Here is a 22357-nt window from a genome sequence, read left to right as displayed (position 1 = left end):
GTTATGGGAAACCAATATGGGAGCCATATATGTTTGCTGCTGAGCTTCTAGATTCAGAAATAATCTTAAGGTTGGGTCATCTTAATGTTTCTTATCCATACTTGAATCTAGTATTGGGATTTAGGGATATTTAAAGAGCAAAAATCAATTGTCTAATTATCTTGCTTATGCTTGTGGTTCTCAGGTGGGGTGCTGCAAGACCTTTTTGAGGGTGATACAGTGCTGCTGCCAGGTGGAACTGTTCCAAGAAACTCATTTCCAGGGGGGGCTATGTAGGCTAGACAAGGAAGTCACTGTAGTAGTAGGGAATGCCATGCTGCAGCTTGGCCTGATGGAAGGTCCCACTGGTATAAATGGAGAGGATGAGGAGGGGCACAAGCCCCAGGTCCTCTCCATCCTGTGGTCTGTTTTGGGCCAACCTTTGCAGAGATTGGGAGGGCTGGAGGCACAGCAGGCAGCTCGGGTGTTGTGGAAGATGTGTAGAGAAATGCACAGGGTGGGACAGACAAGGGGGATGTGCTGTGGTGAGCTGCATCACAGCGGGTGGAGGGGGTGGGACCCATGGTGGGGTGTGAGAGTGCCTACCCAGTTTGAGAGATACTGTCTCAGGGTACAAGTCTATCTGGAAGGTCAACAGTTAAGGCAGCAGTAACTGCCACTCCTGCCCCTGCTGCTTTAATTTGGGACAAAGCAACACCCCTCACCACTCCAGTGCTGATTCCCTCAGCTGTGGATCGGGTCACTGACCTCCCAGCACATTGGATGAGCTGTGACCTAGTGCCAGCAGGCTCCCTGACAAGCAAGGACCAGCATACTACAAAGCAGAAATGAGCATGCCTGGCTCCTCTGGGAGCAGTGGGCACTGGCTGAGGCACTTGGTCCCCACTTCCTCACTTGCGTAGCTCTGCAGTTCAGCTGTGCCATCTCTCCATTTCTTGAGGATCCTGTGAGGCCCCAAAGTCAAATCCGTGAAACCCAGGGCAGGTTCAGTGAAGGAAATGCCTGCTACCCTCTGCACTTGCAGCGTACCAAGGTAGGGGCTTGCTCTCTCTATGGCCATATCTACAGCTGACATGATGGACTGGTTACCGGAAACTGACTAGAGCTATTTCCACTTTAAAGTCTATCCTATATTTTTATCTACTGTTTTATATTGTTGAAAACCTCATGAGAAATTTGTGCATTACAGTGGGGCTAATATCTTACTAAATTTCAAACAGTACCTTTGGTGGTGGGACTTGGTGATTGCTGTTTTTAAAATCAGGTTTCTGTGACTGATTCCATGGCCCTGCTCTTGCCATGTACTGAAGTCTCTTAAAGTAGCATTCCAGGTAGGTTCCACATTGACTTTTCAGAAACACTGTACTAGAGAGGAAAGAGCTTTTATCTGAGGTTTTTTGTTTTTGTTTTACTCTGCTCCATGGACAGTGAATTTGTGGTGGCTTTCTATGGTCCTGAAATGAAGGTTAGTATTTTATCAATGAAGAAATGTTAAAGTAGTTGCATTGTAGGGAAGATGATTACCAGAAACATCAATAGCAAAGAGGGCTGCTGACAAAGATGAGGGTTATGGTAGACTTATGACCTAGCTTGTTGGTTGGGAGGGAAAAAGGCTTATGCAGCATTTCACAAGCTGAAGACCTAAGCACCACAGAAGCATGAAAGATGCAGTGAAAGCTGCTCTATGGGTCAGCATGAAACTTAGTGATGAAATAAATATGTTTCAATTTGAATGTTGGGATTGGAATAAACTGTTTATACTGGACAATTTTTTGAATGTTACCTACTTATAAGACCATAAACTTATATAAACAGTTCTTAAAGCAATGTAACACCAAACTACTATAGGAAAAGGTTTCAACAGTCAAAAGCAGAAGCTTGTAGACTCATTGCTGACATCCCCATTTTTTCTTAAGTGATAATGTGTAAGGAAATTTATGCAGCTGAGTTTGTATTTTGAATATGTTTAACTTCCACACATACTTTTCAATGGAGGAAGAAGTAAATCAAGCATTAGCTCTTACTTTCTAAGATAAAGAATGTAAATGCAAATGTGTTCCTTTCATGTAGCATGCTATCACCCCACTCATACAAAAGCTAGGAAAGCAGGTCCTCTTCATAGAACAGAAATGCTTGTGCTGTACTTTAATCTGGAGAAACCTAAGACAGGAGAACCTTAAATATAAAGTTTTCAACTACTACTTAACACACTTATGAAAACACTTAAGTGTTACCTCGTTTAGGTATCTAACTGAAAGTAGTTTCGCTAGTATCCTGGTTTCTAAGACTCCATGCCAATTTATGGTACTTCAAAAGAAATGTAAAATGCTTCATCTCCTTGCTGTTTAAAAGACATGCATTAGAGAAACCTGGCATGCTTTAGAGTAAATTATGAAACTGCTTCTACAAAGAATTGTCACCTGAATGGAAACTGATTGCCAAATCTAAGTGACAGTATCCAGCCAGAATTGTAACAGAGTTAAGTGTTTAATCTAATACTAAGAAGCTCTATATGTGTTGCATTGTAAATACTTGATGATTTTCTTCAGTCTGGACCGGATGAAAAAGTTTTCTATGCGAGTATCTACAGTAGTATACTCGTTACATGTTTAAAAGTCAGAATTCATTGACATGTTCTTTAATATACCCCCTTAAAGAAAAATAAATGGTTAATTTTTCAGAGAGACTTTGTGTCCGGGTTATTACAGGGATTATGAAGAGTGGTGTTCATTTTAAAGATACTAAGTGTTGACCTGGACTGTTTAAAATAGAAAAAAACATGCTTCACCTATATATAATGGATGTCGTTGTGTTTGTATCTTAGATTTCTGGCTTCCCCAGCTGGTACAAAACTATATAGAGGTTTTTTTGTTGTTGTTTTGCCTTTCAGCATACTGCTGGTTTCATCGCTATCTCTAGCAAATGTTTATTAGTGGGACAACTGGTATACAGGCAGTCCTCAGCTTACGACTTCTCAAGTTGCAATAAATGGCACTTAAGACATTTATAAATTGACACCCTGTTTTGACCTTCCAACATGGGTTTTGATTTTGCAACACTGCGTCCAGCTGGTAAGTCTGGTGTGGTAGAAGGGATGGGGAAGGGGCATATCAAGGCCCCCTGCAGTGAGGGTGGGGCTAGGGCAAGTTGCTTATCTGGCAACTCCTGCCATTCATCCAGGAGGGCATGTGCCTCTGGACCGGGGCGAGGCTGGGGCTGTACTGGGAGTGGGGGCTATGCTGTCCTGCTGCTTGCCCAGCTGTGGTGGGATAAGCACAGGATGGGGCTGTGCTCACTGGGGGGGTGGGTCTGGGAAAGCATAGTACCCCTTCCATGTGCAGCCCCAGCCCCACCTGAACCTGCCCCGTGCAGATCTGGGGGCACCCTCCATTCCCTCCTAGATAAGCAGCAGGAGCTGCCAGATGAGCAACTTGCCCCCAGCCCTTCCCTCACCATGTGGGCCTTGATCTGCTCCCCCACATCCCTTCCCTTCCTCCTCCCTTTCCACCACACCAGACTTACCAGGTGGACACAGCTGTATCAAGCGCATAAAGAAACCAAATCCTCATTTATAACCTTGCTTGTATGGGAAAATTGGTTCCAAGTTATGATGTTTCAACTTAAGATGTGGTTTTCAGTAACTAATTGCATCGTAAGTCTGAGGACTGCCTGTATTGTCTATTTGGAAGCTACATTATGTGACTTTTCTTTGTTTTAGGTCCTGTTAATTCTGAAACCTTTATATGGATTTATTCTCTCTCTCCTTGTCAGCTATCCCTGTATTTTTCCTGTTTATCTGGTGTCTTAGGCTGACATTTTTAAAACTACTTTATATGGTCCATTCAAATATATATTTTTTCTGAATTGCAATGTATTTTAAAGTTCACTTTTTTTTCCCTGTGTTACTTTCTGGTAAGGCTTTGTCTCTCCCTTCAAAACAAACATGCATTGCTGCTTTTACCAAAAAAAGGAAATAACATCATAATATAAATCTTCTATTCTGTACCCAAAAGAAAATTATGGTAACATTTTACAATATTTAGTGTCTAGTTAATATATTTTAATTTGGTGAGTTGGTAAGTAAATAATGAAATTTGGAAGTTGTTTAAGTTCTAATGGATAAATAGGAATTCCATTTAAAATCTTTTATTTTTTGCATTGTGTAGATACATGTGGTGTAGTTTCAATATAGTCAATTAAGACTAATAATACAAAAGTTCAAGCTCAATTAAATACTGAAACAATTTTTTGGCAGACAAAACTTAACTCCATACAATACTGATATATTTATTCAGGACAGTTTGAGAAGATAAATATGAAATCATACTGAAGTCCTGTATTTGTAGTCATAAAAACTAGGAAATGAATAAACTAGTATAAAAAGCAAGCACAAAAAATGAATTTCAAGTAAAGACCCAACTTAAATGGCTGTTATGAAGGCACTTTCACCAAAAAGGCAGACAGCATGGGTAAGATTTTTGATTTGTTAAGACATTTGCATCATTTTAGAGTAGTAACAATCACGGTGCACGCATGCCCTGAAAACTCTTACACGGGTAAATACCATTCCATTCTAGTATCAGGCTCAGGCAGAGAAAGGGAATGTGTTCAGTTACGTCAAGGAAGTAGTTTCTTGGAGTTGTGTTCAACCAGGGGCAATGGTTTGAGTTAGCTGAATAAGACCTTGGCTCTAAAGGACAGATATCATGGGAATAAGGCACTACGCAAATACAATGACACATACAGGCTGGCTGGGCCTAGGAATAAAGCCTCCTGTATTCAGGACTGCCTGTCTGCCTGGAAAATATTTAAATACATCAGTAGCATTTTTGTTGAATACCTTGAAGTTGATACTAGATCTGTATACATAATTTTTAGGGAAGCTTTTTGGAGAATTTAAACTATTTCTCTTTTATGTCTAAGACCTCCATTTTCTGAAGAGTTTCATACCTCCACAAGACTGACTGACTGTCAAAATAACAAATAGACAATCATTCAAAGGACTGAATGTTACTGCGGCTGTCTTCCTCCTTTGTTAGGATTCTTTTAATGGATAGTGTCAGTGAATTACCATCTAATATATAAAAGCCTTAAATGAAAAGCTTTTCTTGTAATTTAAAAAGCACCTTTAAAACAATTATCAGTTATCTCTCTTCCTTGGTAGCTTCTAGTTCCTCCTCCTCTTCATCATCATCATCATCATCTTCGTCTTCTTCATCTTCCTCCTCTTTTCTTATTCGACTGTTAGAAATTTTCTAAATGTGATATCAAATAAATAAAAAAATTTTTTTTACTGTTTTATTTCCTTTCCCTACTGTGTAACAACTTATTCATGATTTCAAAAAATGTAGTGCCAAAAGAAAGATGCCTGATATATATTATAAGCTTGTGGCAGGTAAACAAAAATGGTATTTTAAAAATGTTGTCAATCACTTTGAATGGTTTCCAGTAAGAAGGAACTGCCAAAAAGCAGCCCAACATACTTGAATGAGAAATCTAATCTCACTTCCTTCACATTGGGTAAGCTGTGCAGAAAACATTTTGAAGGTCTTATGAAAATTTGGGAAGTGGGGAAAAGGAGCTTGTTGTGTTCAAGCCTGCAACCCTTTTCCGTTAAAGCAGCAATACTAAAAGGTGATTGTATTAGTGCATCTCCTGAGGAAGAGCAGCCAGCAACTTACAGCTTTGGGAACATAACTGGGTGAGCTTCCACTGCAGATTTTCAAATTCACAGCAGTGCTCTTTCTGCATCTTCCTCTCCTACTGCTCCTATCCAACCCTAAGGTTCCATGCATTTGAGGTATCTCTTCTCCCCTTGCCTTCCAGTTCCCCAACCATAATGTACATCAAAGGTAGTTACCCATTTTTTCCTCTTTAAAAGCTCAACCTAAATTCTACTGCAGAGAACTACCAAGCAGTAGTTTTAATCCAAGATAAGATGTCTTCTCCCATCCCCCTGGACTGGAGGAAATAAAAGACCCCCCTCATCTCAGATTTGAGTACAAGCATTAGGGGAAAGTGGGGGTAGTGGCTACTGTGACTGGCGGTAAACCCAGGTCCTGGAGTCACAGCTGCACCCTACAGTCCCTGCTGTCCACCTTCCATGCTACTACTGTTCACCCCGTATCAAGGTTTCAGCTCTGTCCCCACCTCTGTATTGGGGCATGGAGCACATGGTCACTTTAGCTAGGCAGTGGTGGCAGTGGCAGCCCCAATTCAGAGCAGCTGCTGGTGCAACCACCAGCATGTACTCCAGCTGGGGGTGCAGGCACCAAGGGCACAGCACTGTGAGGAGGGCAGGCGTCAGAGGGGCAAGGGGCAGGTCACCAAGGGCACAACACTGTGAGGAGGGCAGGCATCAGAGGGGGAAGGGGCAAGTCACTTGGCTCATCTGCTGCCTGCTCCTCTGTTACCAACTGTCCCACTGCAGCAGTGAAGGGGAGGCGACAAATTTAAGATGACTTTCCAATAATTAGATTCTATACATGGAAAATTATAACATTTATAAATTTGGATTGGGTAAAGATGGTATTTAATGAGAACTGGGATCATGCCTGTAGACCGGGGCGGGAGATTATTTTGGGCAGAGGGCCACTTACTGAGTTTCTGCAAGCCATCGAGGGCTGCATGACAGGCAGCCCAGGGCAGATAAATATTAATTTTAAAAATTTTTTTAGGAGCCCCGTGGGCTGGACAGAATGGCCTGGCAGGCCCCCTGGTTGCATTTTGCCCACCCCTGCTGTAGACCAACAATCAAAGCAGGGGTAGGCCTTCCAGAATAAGCAATGTCAAGTAAACTTTCAGGTGATGTGAAGGTTTTACTTTCTAATGGTCTTTGAAGCCATTTTTTTTTTTTCCAGTTTTTCCTCAAGAATTTTGAGTGTTCATCTGCCTCGTTGTAGCTTGGTCTAACTTTGGAATGTAATGGTTTCATTTTCTTTGTAACTAGCTGGAATGACTAGAATGCTGCTTACACTACACTAGTTTCCTTCATGGGAACACGCTAATTTCATGGTACTGGAAGGGACCTGGCTCGTCAAGTCACTTACTGATGCAGCCAACAATGTATTAGAACCCCTTTTAATATATTTATCAAATTCCATCTTGAAATCAAATAAGTTTGTTATTTAAAACTATTAAGAACAAGGGACGCAAAATAGGTGTGATGTAGCATTTATGCCATGTGGAGTACTAAGGCTTGGTCTACATACACTTAATGCTAGCACTTAACATTTCAGTTGAGATGGCTTATTTTACTAGGTGCCTTGTCTGTATGGGATTAGTTCTCTCTGTACAAAGCATAACTAACCTTTGGAGGAGGAATACGTCTAATTATTTCCCCATGGTTAAAGCAGTCAAGTAGTGCTAATTCTGTGTGGCAAGCTTTACGGTATTTATTCTGAAATCTATTGTTGCTTTCTTGTATGATGATGAAGACACTCTGTTGTTTTGTTCCTGCTAAACTGCTCCCAAACTTAAGTGTGTTTTTTTTTTTTTTTGTGGCTTATCTTTAAAAAATAAAATTAGAAACTGACTGATACCTGTTGCAACACAGCTTTATTTATTCCACAAGTTGGCAAAGCAATCCAAATTTAATTTGACAGCATACCTATAAGAAATGTGAGAACTAAAGAATTTTTTTTATTTTGCATTGTTTGTGGCAACAATTCAGTTTAACCAAAGCTCCTGCTATGTTGTATTTGTTTGAAGGGAATTAAGCTAACAATATCATAAAATTTCATACTGAAACATACTGTTAGAATAGTTTTTAAAGTTCTGTCTGCTATATTTATAGAAGCATGAAGACCTTAGAAGGCACTGAAAAAAGAAAAACTTCCTAAGTCATATATTTAAAAAACCCAAACACCCTGAGGAATATAAGTTTTTAAAATGGATTCCCGTTAATATAAAAATTTTAGTTTACAGCAGGGGTGGGCAAGATATGGCCCACGGGAGGATTTTATCTGGTCTGTGGCAGATCCCTTGGCCTTGCATGGACCCAGGCATAGGGAGAAGCCTGCTGTGGTGCATGTGGCCAGTCCAACCCTGTCCTTGGCTGCAGCATGGGCATTCTGGACTCAGCTTCCCAGCAGCCCCATTAATAGTGGCTCCTCCAGCTGCTGCTGGACCTGGCCCTGCTGCCTGCATACCTCAGCCTGTCTGCCTTGCACCCACCACCAGGGGCACCAGACAGAGTGGGTGGGGGTCTCCATAGAGACATACCTAGACCAGTGTGTGGGCAGGGAGTGGTATCCAGGAGCAGGATGAGTGGCTGATGTCGGGGCCAGCAGTGCAGGGCCGTGACAGTGTGGGAGCCAGATTGTAGCTCTGCCCTAGCCCCATGCTGTCACCACCCGGTGATTCCAGCCCACCCTGCTCCGGGACAATGCTCCCTGTGCACCTGCTCCGTCCGCTGGCCTGGCTGGGTCTGGTAGTCTACCACTTGGGGAATTTTGGTAAACTGGTGCAGGGGAGAAATGGGTACTGACCAAGCCTGCAACAGCTCACCAAAACTCCCTGAGTGTTCCTCCAGCCTACCCCTGGCTTACAGTGTGGTTGGGAAACAATTAATTCAACTAAGTTCCTTATGTATTATTTCCTCGCATTAATCTGTATGCACAAAATCCCTTTTGTGTTGAAGATAAAAGAACTTGATCGGCTTGCACTCTATTACACTTCCAAATGAAAAACATAATTTAGAAATCTTTATCTTGCACACAAACGCAAACATTACCTCAAATTTTATTGTGTGCATCTGTATGCCAAGTGTAGCCAAATAAAATGAATGATTAAAAGTAAACATCTAACTATAAAAGCTAGCAAAACCTTTTCCTTGTCTTGTTGAAACTTCTAAATCAAAGCTTTTGCTTACAGGCTTTATGTACCATCTTAAAATGGAGAAAAAAATCTTATAACTTTGTCAGAAATCTTTGAAAGTGGAAATTAACAGAAAATATAGGTTTAATTACTGGACAAAGTTAAAATTTCCAGCTTATTGGAGTTTAAATACTTAGGAGCAATCTTTTGAATTCTTTTTCTATTTAGAGATTTGTTCTTCACCTTCTGTGGCTTTTTCACTTGTGTGAGATAACAAAGAAGTTGCAATAGTTCCTGCATAAGAAATGAGACTTGGATGGATACTCAAAGATGACAGGGATTTGAGGGGGTTTCAATTGCTAAGCTAAATAGGGTGAGGTATAGTAGCTTCTCTAGAAGGGAAGTTATTTTTAAAAAAGGATTTATTTCAGATTTTGGCTCGTGCACTAACTAGATGAATAATACATACCTATTATGTTTATGCTGTACTATATACACAGTTTAAGATTAATATTTTATGAAGAAAAATAAATAGTTTACAAGTTATGAAAGCTTCATACAGTTAACAATTAAGATAAAACCACTAAGTTAGTTTCATAAATCAAAAAAAGGTCCACCAGTAGTTCATGAAAATGGTATTCTCCACCTTCACAGGATATATAGTGGGCAAAATATGACTTGTGGAAGGACTATCTGGCCCTCTTGGTCTGGCCTGGCCCAGGTGCCATCAGCCTGTGGCGCGTTCTGCCCTCCCCTGAACACACAGCGGGATTGGGGCAGCTCTGCAACTGGCTGGCTTTCCTAGACAGCCCAGATGGTGGTAGCTCCTGGCTTCCACTGCCACTGGCCCCAGCCCTGTAATATTGGCAGGGACCTGCATGTATACCCTAACACTGGCCTGCCCTGTGCCTGCTCCGTGCTGCCTGCCCATGCTAAGCAGCAGCAGAAGATGCTGCTAGGCATGGAGGAAAGCTTCCCCTTCATGGTTGCGGCCGCCCAAAGCCCATGCCCAGGCTCCTCTACACCACTGCTGGGAGGCCCAGAGGCAGTGATGATACCAGCAGAGAAGCTGCAGGGTGGGCTGCTCAACATGGGCAGATGGGCTGGGGTCAGGCTGTACGTACAAGTTCTGTCTGGTTCACTCCCACTGGGGTGAGTCTGGACCAGGTGCAGGGTGGGTCAGGGTCAGGGCTGGGGCTGTGCACTGTTGACAGTGGCGGAGAGGGTCAATAGAGCATGTGGGCTTTGGGCTGTTGCGGGGGATGCTGACTGGCTCACAGCAATCCCCAGAACTGCTTGTGGCCTACAGGCCCAAATAATCCTGACATAACGACACACTTTTGTATTACAAGTGAGTTGCAGAGCTAGTTAAACCCTAACTAAAAAGTGGTGACTGTTTCTCTTTACCCCTGCACTCAAGCTCTTTAATAAATCTGCCCATTCATAAGTTTAAGTGGGATGTTTCCTTTTATTTACAAGTCTAAGTAACAGTTGGCAGCTTTTAATAAGCAATAGGCAGGAGTGCAGAATTTAAATTGTGGAAGCAGAGGAAGTGGAAGTGGATCTTCTAGGATCAGAGTAAATATACTAACCACGGCATAGTTAAACTTATGAATGCATGGGGCAGCCTAGTTTTGGTATGTATTGCTAGGAAGCCAGACTAAGGTAATACGACTAAAGCTCTTCAGTGAAGGACAAAGAAACATCTGTGCCAGCATTTACTGGTAAGTGCTGGTTTCTGGAGCACTGCAGGCTTAGTTCTCCATAGGCTAATCTGCCTGCTGAAACAGCCACCTACCTAGCTCTCCTGTTTCAAAACACAGAGCATGTTTAGAGAGTGGTGAAAAAAACCTTATTGTACAGAAGTACAGGACAAGAAAGTAAAAGCATTAGGTTTGCTGCCTACTAGATGAGCACAACAGGGTGTTTGTAGGTGACTTGAATGGTATTAGGCACAGCAGCACTGAATCACTAGAGAAAACAGTGGTCACAGACTTACTATCTTACATACAAGATACAGTTTTTCTTCCAAAAACCAGCTGCTTGAAATTACATTATATGCAAGAAGGTATGGTAAGAGCAGTTTCTGAGGTGAAATCGTGTTCCATAAGGGGATGCAAAAGTGGCCTAAAGCTACTTTTAGCTTCTTCAATTTGGCCTGTTGCTCAGTGCAGCTCAGGTGGACCAGTTTCTGACTTAATATGCTAAATGGATTGATATAAACACTATAAACTGACACTTGATTTAAAAGTAATCGATTAACTTTTGAAAAATATTTTGAATCAGCAGAATATAATCAGGAAAGCTCTAGTTCTAGTAAGTGAAGAGCGTGACAAGAGCTTGCTAAGGATCACAAGTGAAAAAAATGCAAGTGAAAATGGATAGTGCTGAATTTGTAAAAAATTAGATGGTCATTACATTTCCAAAATGTGCAAGAAGCTCTCATGTGGGCAGTTGTCTTGTAGGTGGAATTAAGACCTTTTACACAAAAGGAAGTTGTGGGGGAGGGAATCTTCACCTGCAACTTAAGTTCTTTGAAAGTTATCAAAACATACTTTTGAGATATGCTGACAGTGCTACTTAATATGGTAATGCCTGTGGAGTGCCCACACATCTGCTACTTCCCTTGCTCAACTCTGAATGCAAGGCAAGGATATATATGGGGCAAGGAGCATCAAGTCCTTTTTCATGCATCTGATCAAGAGGACTGTGCTAAGGATTATCTTGTGAAAATATGAATCATGCTCTAAGTAACTAGTATAAATTTGTAGGAATGTGATTGAGGAAGGTCATAGTTACTTCTTGTTTTACTTAGTGCAATTCCCAAGTTAGAAGTTGCTACCCTAAATAGGGCTGAAAACCCCATACATTCAACTGCAAATGTCATGCTTGCCTTGAAAGCCCTGATGATTTAGGAACTATCACCTCAAGCACATCAGTGGAATGCTAATGTTCTCTTACCCACGGCAATAATTCTCAACCAAGGTGCCTTAGCACTCTGGGGTGTCCTGAGATATGCAAGGAGATCAGCGAATGAGTGCAGGCTCAGGATCATCCTTATTTGACCAATCCTCCCCCCCCCCCGCCTTGCTCCTCTGCAAGAAGGTAAGCACTGTAATAAGTATATTAGCTTTTAAAATGGGGTGCCACTCAATTCACAAAAGTTATGGAGGGGTGTTTTGGGTTTAGTGAGGGGTGCTTCAAATCTACAGTAATTGCGAACCACTGATTAAGGTGTATACCATAGCTTCCTCTGAATGAGGTGACAGTTATGGTGCTCTTTGTTTCAGGGGGCAGGGATGACGGTGTGGGTGCTGCATAAAGAATGATGAAAAAAAATGAGTGACTTCCTTCAGGCAAATCAAATAATGAATACATGCATCCGAAGTGTGGAAAGCAGCAAGGCAACCTTCCAAAATTACACTATCCCATAATATACATCATGAAATCCAAAGTTTTTAATTTTGCTTAACCTTCATAAGTCTTAAAATATTTTAGTATTACAGCTTTTGAAAGAATTAAGAATTCTAACACTGTATTCTATATTAGAGTGTTGGGGGGGGGAGTTTGTTTATAAGACATCTTAATTCCTTTTTTTGCCATGTTACAGTGAATTTTTAGACCTGGTTCAGTCAAGCTAGATATTCTGCCTGTTTAGATGCGTTTATCACTGAGTGAAATGCATTCTTATTATACTCAAGAATACAGACAATTCTGTTTTCCCCAATTCTGTATTTTATTTTTTCTTGGTAAGGAGTCCACTTGCACATCCTAAAGTCATTCTGATTCAGCTAGTTCTAAAATGAAATATTTAAGATTAAGTGTAGAAGTCTTTTCCACCTCTTGTAGGAAACGAACTGCCCTTTATTGTATACAAGGTGATTGGGATTCTATACTGACCATTTTTCTGTTCATTAACCATGTGTTGGCAGAACTGTTTCATGCATGTTGTTTCCTCTTTTAATAATAGTTAAAGGCAATGTACATTTAATATTGCATGCAAATTTTAGTAAATTTAAATGGGACAATCACTGTTTCTAGGCACGAGACAGGGAACAAAGATAATCACTGAACATGTCTATACCAGACCCTGCTAGGAACACTCTCTCCCCTCCATATGCATGTGCTTACTTATATCATTCCTTCTCTGAACCTTCTGCTTGTAGGACTGGCATTCCTTAGCTTTCATCACAGAAAGCACGAGGCAAACAGTGTCGTTCTAATCTCCTGGGATCAACTGTTTGAAGGTAAAGCGCCCTCAACTGACAGTGCCAAACTGAGAGATGCTTTCTATCTTACCTGTACCATTCCAGATGAAAATTTTAGTGAGCTGTTTCTCTGAAGGGGAGACTTTGAATTTGCACGGACTATATCTAAACGAGACTGATAGTCTGGTGGATGGAGTGAACTCCGAAAAACCTGTTTAGATGAAAAATCAGTGAATTTAGTGCCATGACAGAGGACAGACTGAGTCCAAAAGAGTAACACTGTTTAATACAAATAAGATAATGGAGGGAAAAAACTGTTACTAATTTCTCTGTTGTGACATGGGGCACATGATAGACAATCAGCTGAACATGAGGTCCTAGCAAGATGTTGTGGCTAAAAAGGCAAATGCAGCCCCTGAAAAGATCAAGAAATAATAGGTAGGTTATCTATCTGGCAGAAGATTCACAAGAATTGTTAAGAAATTGGAAAATGTCTTAGAGCACTGTCTCCAAAACTTTTGATACCTGGGACATACTTTTTCTGGATTAATATTGGAGGCAAGCTTCACTCTTGCACCCAAAAAGGTGTATATGTGTGAATCATAGAATCATATAAAATTAAGTCTGGAAGGCACCTCAGAAGGTCATCTAGCCCAATCCCCTGCTCAAAGCAGGACAATCTCCAACTAAATCATCCCAGCCAATGCTGTTTAGCCAGGTCTTAACCTTCCAAGGATGGAGATACCATTACCTCTAGAAAACCTGTTCCAGTGTTTTACTACCCTTCTAGTGAGAAACATTTTCCTAATATCTAACCTAAACTTCCCTTGCTGCAACTTGAGACTGTTGCTCCTTTTACTATACTCCTATTTATTTGCTCCTTCTACTATACTCCTATTTATTTGTCTAGGTTCCCACTTCTTCTTTTTTGTGATTTAGGACCCTGCTAAGCCAAGCTGGTCTTCTGCCATCCTTGCTAGTCTTCCTGCACATCGGGATGGCTTGTTCCTACATCCTCGGCAGGCTTCTTTCAAGTACAGCCAGCTCTCCTGGACTCCTCTTCCCCTCAGACTGGTTTCCCAGGGGATCCTGCCCATGAGTTTCCTGAGTGAGTCAAAGTCGGCTTTTCTGATGTCCAGAGTCCATATTCAGCTGCTCTCCATCCTCCCTTTCCCTACTGTTGTCCAAGTTGCCATCCACTACTACATTACCCATCAATTCTTCCCTGTTTGTGAGCAGGCCACCAAAATTCTGGACCTGTGGGGAGCCCTACAGGCTGGATGACTTGCTCCATAGGCCAGATACAAAAGTAATAAAAGTATAATTTTTGTGGCACATGCCCTGGCACACCCTTTGAAAACCACTGCAAGAGTGAGAGAGAGACTGAAGAAGTCTCAAAGAGAAGATTAAGGTGTAATTTGGTGACAATCTTTAAATATCTACTATTTGATAGCAGAGCATTCTTTACTTTAGCTAAGGTCCAAGAAAAGATGCTGAAGTAGAAAGTTAAGAGTGTCACGAGGATTTGCATGATATCCTTTGCATTTTCCAATTTAGCCACCATTGGTAGATCAGTGGTATACAACTGGGTTCTATACATAAATTATTTAAAAGAAAGTCTTAATGGCCTTACCTCTAAATCTTCATTTTCATCAATGTTTTGTATACTTTGGTAGGCAGCAGTATAAATTTCTAAAGCTTTTCCATGGAATAACATTTCGATAGTTACAAATTCAGAAAATATATCCTAAAAACAAATTTAAAGCAAAGGATTTATTTGCATAGAGCTATACCAATTTCTTACACGAAAGAAAGTTTTTGCTTCAAATGCATAAAAATTTTAAGAGAATTACATCTGCAATGTCAGAAACATCAAAATAGCTTAATGTATTTTTCCTATATTAGAGTTCTGTATATTTGGACTAAAGTTTGTTAGGGGGTTAATAAGTATAAATAAAATTTATCAAGCTGCTATCTATGCTGCTCCACATTCAATTCTTAGCCAACACTCTACTAATGATACTGGCAGGCAATGAAGAAAAATGAGAAGCTAATAAATAAAATTGCACAATATACTCTTGCCCTTGACAACATTATGATATCAAGCATGGGCTAGTTTTTATATAGGATATGAACATGCTTTCATTTCTGAGGCTAGAAAGTTATGGGAGATGTCCAGCACTACAAATCTGGAAAGGGAGAGAGAGGAGTACAGGCATTTCAACCTGCAGCTACCCCCTTCTTCCTTGCCACCTGTGGCTTTCCCAAGCACGGTGATCCCAGTCTGGGGAAGGCATGGAGAATAGCAGCTGCTCCACTCTTTTCTGTCCCTGGCAGGTTGTGGAGCAGTGGGGAAAGATTTCCCATACCTTCCCCAAACAGGCATCACCCTGCAACAGCTGCTGCTTTTCTCCTCCCAGGTTCTGGTAGGGGAGGGAGTAGCAGGGCAGTGTTCCCCAACATGTTCCCCAGAACCCCGATCTTGTGAAGGCTTGGGAGGCCTGCAGCAGCTCAACTTCTTCTGATCAGAGGAGTCCAGCATTATAGATATGCATTCTTGTGAGAGGAGACGCAGGGGTGTCAATGCAAAAGATCTTTCTGCTTGTATGGCACAAGTTTCCTCCAAAAGGAAGTGAATGAACACCGGTACTCTGGCAATTTCTGCAGGAGAAGCAGCAATTTGCCCAGTAGAAACATAATGCCCATACATGAACATAGTTCTCATTTAAATATTTGAAAGATTTAAGCCTGAATGTTCTTCAAGCTTCTGTAGGAAGAATTTGTATTGCATTCCATGGTCTGAACAGTGTTAATATACACTGTAAAAACCCTCCCCACTCTTGAATAATAATCTCCCGCCTTCATGGAATGATTCTCATCCAAACTGCTCTACTTGTCATCACTGGTCTCCTTTATCATTCTTTCTTCTTTGGCCTAGGCATTACATTTAATAATAATAGTAATAAAGTACACTACTTTAGAAACAGCAGTAAAATTTGAGGTCATAGACTCAACATTCAGTTACTTATAAATTATGAGCTTCCTTTACTCGTGCTTTATTACTCAAAGAAGACAAAACTTTGACCACTCGCAGTCTAAAGATCCAATAATATGTCTTGTAACAGGAGGGGACTTAATCCTATTACCTGACCTGCATTCCAATTTGGGTAACTATATCCTGCCTCCTTATAACTACTGCTGTTATTCAGGCATGTTGATACAGAGTGGTCATGTCATTTTACCCACAAGTTCAGCTGTCTATGGGATGGAATGTAGCAGCTGTTTAAAAGTGCAAAGAGGAGATAGTTTTTAACTGTCTTACTAACAAGAAGTTATCTAAATGAAGCGGCACAAATAATTAGCTGATTTTTGTGTGCGTGCAACTTCTGTAATAGTTGAGCACTGTAACATTTGTGACTATCACAGTATTTGCACCAGTTTATACATAACTAGCCAAAAGAACAGTTGGTAGTATCTAATTTGTCAAACAAGCAACAAGAATTATTTCAGCATGCAGCCTGAAAAATAACATCCTAAAACTGAAATGTGAATAATATTTACAAATTTACATAAACATATACCTTTATGTCCTTTATTTTCTGCTTCTCAAAATTGTCAATGGTTTCCTCTAACTGCCGACTTGTTCGGGTTGCATCCATTGAAGCTCTCTGTAATTCACTTTCAGCCTTACAAAATAACCAAACAAAGGTTAAGTTACTCTAATTGATATTTACAAGGTTTTAGGTTGCTTAATTTTGGAAACCCTCAATTAGGTTGTCCTTTTCATGTAAGCACTATAATTGTAGACTTCCTGCAAGATCAAGATACAAATAAAACTGCTTTCTACCCTGACAATATCCCAACAGTATGCATTACTAATTATATATAAAACAAAAACAAAAACAAAAAAAAAACACCACACCCAACATGTGCACCTCTAACAGTCAAGTACTGAGCCAGTGACTTGTCAAATGTTTTATGGTAATGATCTTTCCAAAAGAAGTTTAACTGAGAATATCCTGTGATATTAGTATTTCTTATGAACAGTGGTTATCTTCAATGTAAGGCACTATGCTGCAGTATAATAATCATTTTGTGTATATCACAGTCTTAAAGCCTTGACCTTGGATACTTGTTCTGTTGAACAATGTTTACTATTAAATCCAATAATCTTTAGGGGTGTTACTATATTCAGTGTGTGTGTATCAAAGTTTTTTCATTTTTCTTAGAAAATAAATTATTATATTAGATTGACCCAAAACTGAAGTTTATTCAGCATTTTCAGTGAACTGAAAGAATACAACTAAAAATGAATAGCTGCATTTTTAGTCATCTAATTTTTTTAAAGAGGAACCGATTCACAAAAACAATGAAGAGCAGCTGCTGTAGCTCTAGTACTAGATATCAGAGGTTCAAACTTTGCTACTTTGACTGGGGCAGGAATTTGAACCAAGGTGTCCTATCTCCCAAAAAGGGAGTCATAATCATTGGATTTTTCTCAGTCTTTCCTGTTTTTAAACTGTTCCACTTAGCATTGAAATACCAAATGTAAGTGATGTTGTAGCCATGACCATCCAGAAATAACATGAGGCAAGAATTTCTTAGGGTGATATCCTTTATTGGCCCAACTGTGTAGTTGGGATAGAGTTAAGCTGCTTTCCAATTTGGTTAGTTGAGTGAAAGTCAAGATTCCTGCTGATCATAGAACCCACGTAGCAAAAACTGTCAATGACACGAAGAGATTTATCCTCCAGAGTGATGTCAGGTACTGCTTTTTCTCATCCCTTGGTACATAATCACAAGTTTTGAGACTAACTGCCATCCTGAAGCTATTGCATGATTCTGAAAATCTGCCCAAGAGATTTTGCAGGAAGATTCACTGTGGGCAACCAAGGCTGCATTATTTGTAAACAGGAAATCTCAAAATGAGTTCTTTCACCTTGGTTTTTGCTCTAAACCTTGCAATGTTGAACAAGCCTTCATCTAGTTTGGTTTGAAAATAAATGCCGTCATTGCTGTCCTTGAATTCATGAAGAAGCAGGAATGAAAAGTAGATGTTAAAATGTGGGGGCCAAGATGCACCTATTTTACCCCACTGTTGATGTCAAAGGCGTTTGATTCTTTGTTTTCATACTAACGATCAGAAAAGCAGCTAAAAATGTTGGGATATAATAAAAAAGTGCATGGAATAACAAACAACTATCAGCTAAGGAAACATAGACTATCAAGAAGAAAAGGTTGTGATGGATTGGCTGTCAGGAGAATAGAAGACCACATTGCCAAAAATATTTTGTATAGTGAGATTCAAGATGGCTCTAGAAAGCAGAGTTGCCCTCTAACAGTATTATGATATGTGCAAAAATTATATGCAGTTGTTCAACACCAACTTAAAAAGCTGTAGGGGAGCATGCAGAATCCAGTCCAATCTGGAGGGAACATCTGGCACTGGGTGCAGCTCAATGTGAAGCAGCTTTGATCCAGAGGATGGAAGCAGTGGGAGAGAAGAAAGCAGCATGCTATAAATTTGGACTCCAACTGAGAAAATATACAGCAAAAGCTCTGTTATACAGCACCCATGGGGAATGGGGGTGCTGGATAACCAAATATGCCAGTTACCTGAAGGATGCAAACAGGCGTCTTTGCCTGTTCGGGCTGCTGCCCCTTTCGCTGCATCGGTGTACCACTGCCCTTCCCTAGCACCAGTGTGCCGAGGACAGAAAGGGGGGCCGTGTGCAGACTGCTTTGCCGCAGGCCATAGTGCAAAGTCAGCCGAAGTGGGACTCGGCAAAACCGGAAGTGGGACTTGTGGTTTCGGTATTGCTGCATCAATCAACATGCCAGTTAATGGAGCATGCTGGTTAATAAAGTTCCAGATAACAATGCTTTTACTATATGGCTCTGTGAAACTTGTAATCAGATGTGTTGCACCTGAATTGGACTTATCAGCCACTAATGGATTGATCAAGCATCTAATTAAATCTCTACATGTATGGCATGATCCAGAGGATTGATGGCTGCCTACTACTACAAATGCAAGACATTGTTCTTTGGGTCTGATCACAAAGAACAGTATAGTAAAGAACAGCAGTGGGAGGAGAGAGAAATTTCCAGGGGCAGCAGGTGCAATTAGCAGAAGAAAAGAAGCTGATTGTGAGATCAATGCCTATTAGAACGGAGCAGGGTCATTAATTAAACTTACCATAAGTGTTCATGGGGCCAGAGATGAGAAGTAATCTATCTGATTATAGACTCCCTACGAGGGAGCAATGACTTACTTAAATGTTAAATGAAGCAGGAGCTATATTTTATACAAAGTGACACAGCTTCAAAAGAAGACAAAGAGATGGGGCAATCTAAAATGCTGATTCCACTCCCTGCTCTGAACTACAGACAGCAAGAAAATCTGACCCTAGTTCTCCCACAATCTAGGCAATCTCCCACAATTTAAGAGATGCTCTAACTATGAAGCTGTAGTTTACAGGATGGTGTTTTTTCCTAGCCAAAATTTTGCTGAACTTGGGTCCAATTTATAAATAAATTTGAACAGCTGCAATTCATTGTTTGGCAAAAAATATTCACTGAAGCAAAAATGTCTTACAAGAGTATGCACACTACTAGTTTATGTTCAGTTGTTTGATTTTTTTTTTTTTTTTTTAATATCAATTTTTGAGTCTGTACAGAAAGCAGTTTTAAATGCAACTTGAGTTCAAGCTACTATGGACCAACAGGAGTTACAGAACAGGTACAATCTATAGGTACAAAAGCTGACATCTTCACAAAATCCCATAGGATTCTGCATGCATGTCAGGGTCTGCATTTTTTGTTCCACATGCAAGACTTCATCCCTGAATATTACATTATATTTAAGAGACACTGTCAAATTGCAACCTAATGCATTTACCAAAATGAACTTAGGAGTTGGTTCAATACTGTACATAAAGTCTGCTGGTCAACTTTGGTGGCTTCTCAAGCCACAATATCTTAACTTTTCAAACAGGATCAACTGGAAGAGTAAAACAATATTCACAAAATAGATAAATGTATTAAGTTGAGAAAAACAAATTTCAGATTTTTAGTTATAGAAATCTTAGTCATTATTGATAACCATATGAAGTTAAAAACACATTCGCTCAAGTGCTTGTTTAAAGTCAACTGCATCCTTCTAATGTTACTGCTTCTTTTCAAAGAAATTTGGGGGCAAATTCCAGAAACGTTATGCAATTTACAAACCGCCCCCCCCCCCCTTGCTTTTAAATAGAATAGTTCAATGTATTCCCAAGATAAAAAGTATAATATTTTCTTAAGATTCCTGACACATTCTGGATACACTTCTAAAAATAGATCTTTTTAAAAAGATGAATCAATTATACTTACATTTTTTGATGGAATTATAAACAAATAATATACATGAGCTTCAGGTCCTCCTTTAGGTCCTGGTTCTGCAGAGCTCTGGAGCATTAACTTAGCAGTACCCATGCAAACAGTATTTTTCCTGTGCAGTAAAGCATTTAGCACATGCTTAAGTATTTTTCCAAATCTAGGTTTTAATGAAGTGCAATAATTGATTTCCAATAAATTATGTTTGCATAAATACTGTTGTCACCAGAAGTACTTAATAAGCACCAGGTATTTTAATGTTAATTTTATTAATGTTATGGTAGTAACATGCAGGTTCTTTTAAACAGATGTGGGCAGATTTTGTATACTGCTATTTGTGGTTATGGCAGAATGAAACAGGTCACATTTGCAGTTAAAATAAAAAGTTTACTCTGCTTCCTCTTTTGCATTTGATACCCACCTGTGACTGAAATAGATAGTAAAGGAAAAAAGATATTTTAATTTCCTTATTAATTTCAAGAGCTTAATAATATAGCTATTACAATTACTTTTTAAAGCATCCCCATCAAAATGTTATTATACCAGATAAAAAGTTTTTCATACCATACTTTCTTGCATACAATATGCCCCAGAATATAATATACACCTTGTTTCTGAAAGGCAGAATGATGAAAAGCAAGATTTTCTTAAAGTTATGGATGCGCAGAGCAGTGATAAAGCCTAGTTTTTAACTGATTTGCCCTCCCTTTTCTATTTAACTACACCTGAAAACCTAGCTAGTGCTGAGGACTGGTTCCATGGGTAGATCTATGATTTGGAAGGGTCTCCCAGCAGAGGCGACCCAAGCAGGGTGCGGGGCCTATGGCAAGTCAGCAAGTGGGAATAGCGAGCAGCTGGATGCGGAGCCGTTGATGCTATGCAGGACCCCCCGCCCCACCCCCCCGGAATGACTCTGTCTCCAAGGCTGTGAAAGAGGGGCAGAGAGAGACCAGGAGTAGCTATCAGACAGCAAAACTGCCACAAGAAACATTCACTTGATTAGTGGAACACCATGATTATTAAAAAGGAAAGATGATTGTTAGCACTGCTGAAGTGAAGAACAATGAACCATTACGTCAACTGATTCCTTCAGCTGCCTGAGTGATAGTGTGACTCATGCTCCACAATGCAGCAGATAACAAAAGTAAGGGGCTTCTATCCCAAGTGAAAAATCAGATTCCCTGCTTAATACAAACACCCCAATGTTAGGGGGGCTTTTTTAGGGGAAAAGGGGTATGTTACATGTGAGAGAACATGGTATACTATGTATATAGTTTCTGATACAACATGAAAAATTACAGTTAAAGTGTACCTTCCTTCTGCAGCCTGCCAAAAACATTATGCTACAGCAGAGTTAAAAGTTTCTGCATGCTGGGGCAATATTACTACCTCCAACAGTAAGTATTTTGGTAAGGGTAATCTCAAACGTCCATTATAATAACATCTTTTTTGGTATTGTACAACTCAAGCCTGATTTAGCCATTCAGAATGAAGTATTTGCTTTATGCTGTGTGTGTGTGCGTGCGTGCATGCGCGCTTTCAGCTAAAACAGCAAAGAACTAAATGTGGTATGTATTACTCTGCATTACCTGCTCTGGTTGTGCTGCCCACAGGGGAAGAGACAGGCAGGGAGCTGGACTCTACACTCTGGCCTCAACAGCTGCTGCTTCCTGCAGGTGGCAACCAGAGCTCAAGAGCTGCTGGGGCAGGCCCTGGCACTGTGGGGCCATAAATGGGATCATGCTGAAGAAAAGTTTGGGAAGCACTGCTCCAGCCTGTCATAGCTCCTACTACTGATCAGGCAGGCTATATGCATGTGATGTCACCCTAAAACTATGTGCTCTATTGCCCTAGAGATGCTACTGTTTAATAGGACTGCATATGCACTGTCTCATACACTACTGGAGCATGCTTAGTTTTTGTATCTGGACTTTTCCTGTAATGTACGCTCTACT

At 40.4% G+C, this 22357-nt stretch overlaps 1 protein-coding gene across 2 annotated transcripts in view; it reads right to left on the bottom strand.

Moving 5' to 3' along the window:
* Window positions 1-3332: 3332 nt before the first annotated feature.
* CIBAR1 (CBY1 interacting BAR domain containing 1) overlaps window positions 3333-22357 on the bottom strand; it is a 45283-nt gene continuing 26258 nt past the window's right edge. The window contains exons 6-10 of one of the 2 annotated variants that reach the window (XM_090040330.1): window positions 20400-20517; window positions 16607-16711; window positions 14659-14772; window positions 13117-13236; window positions 3333-5255 (exon numbers count right to left, since the gene is read on the bottom strand). In XM_090040330.1, the coding sequence (XP_089896456.1) occupies window positions 5145-5255; window positions 13117-13236; window positions 14659-14772; window positions 16607-16711; window positions 20400-20517 (568 nt within the window). In that variant the 3' untranslated portion in view covers window positions 3333-5144. The remainder of the gene's footprint in view (window positions 5256-13116; window positions 13237-14658; window positions 14773-16606; window positions 16712-20399; window positions 20518-22357) is intronic. The other variant, XM_090040329.1, reaches the window with a different exon arrangement.

This window comes from Crocodylus siamensis, chromosome 3, assembly GCF_052110815.1.
Source record: "Crocodylus siamensis isolate JL-2025a chromosome 3, ASM5211081v1, whole genome shotgun sequence".
NCBI lineage: Eukaryota > Metazoa > Chordata > Crocodylia > Crocodylidae > Crocodylus > Crocodylus siamensis.
This window is presented reverse-complemented; position numbering and strand designations above follow the sequence as displayed.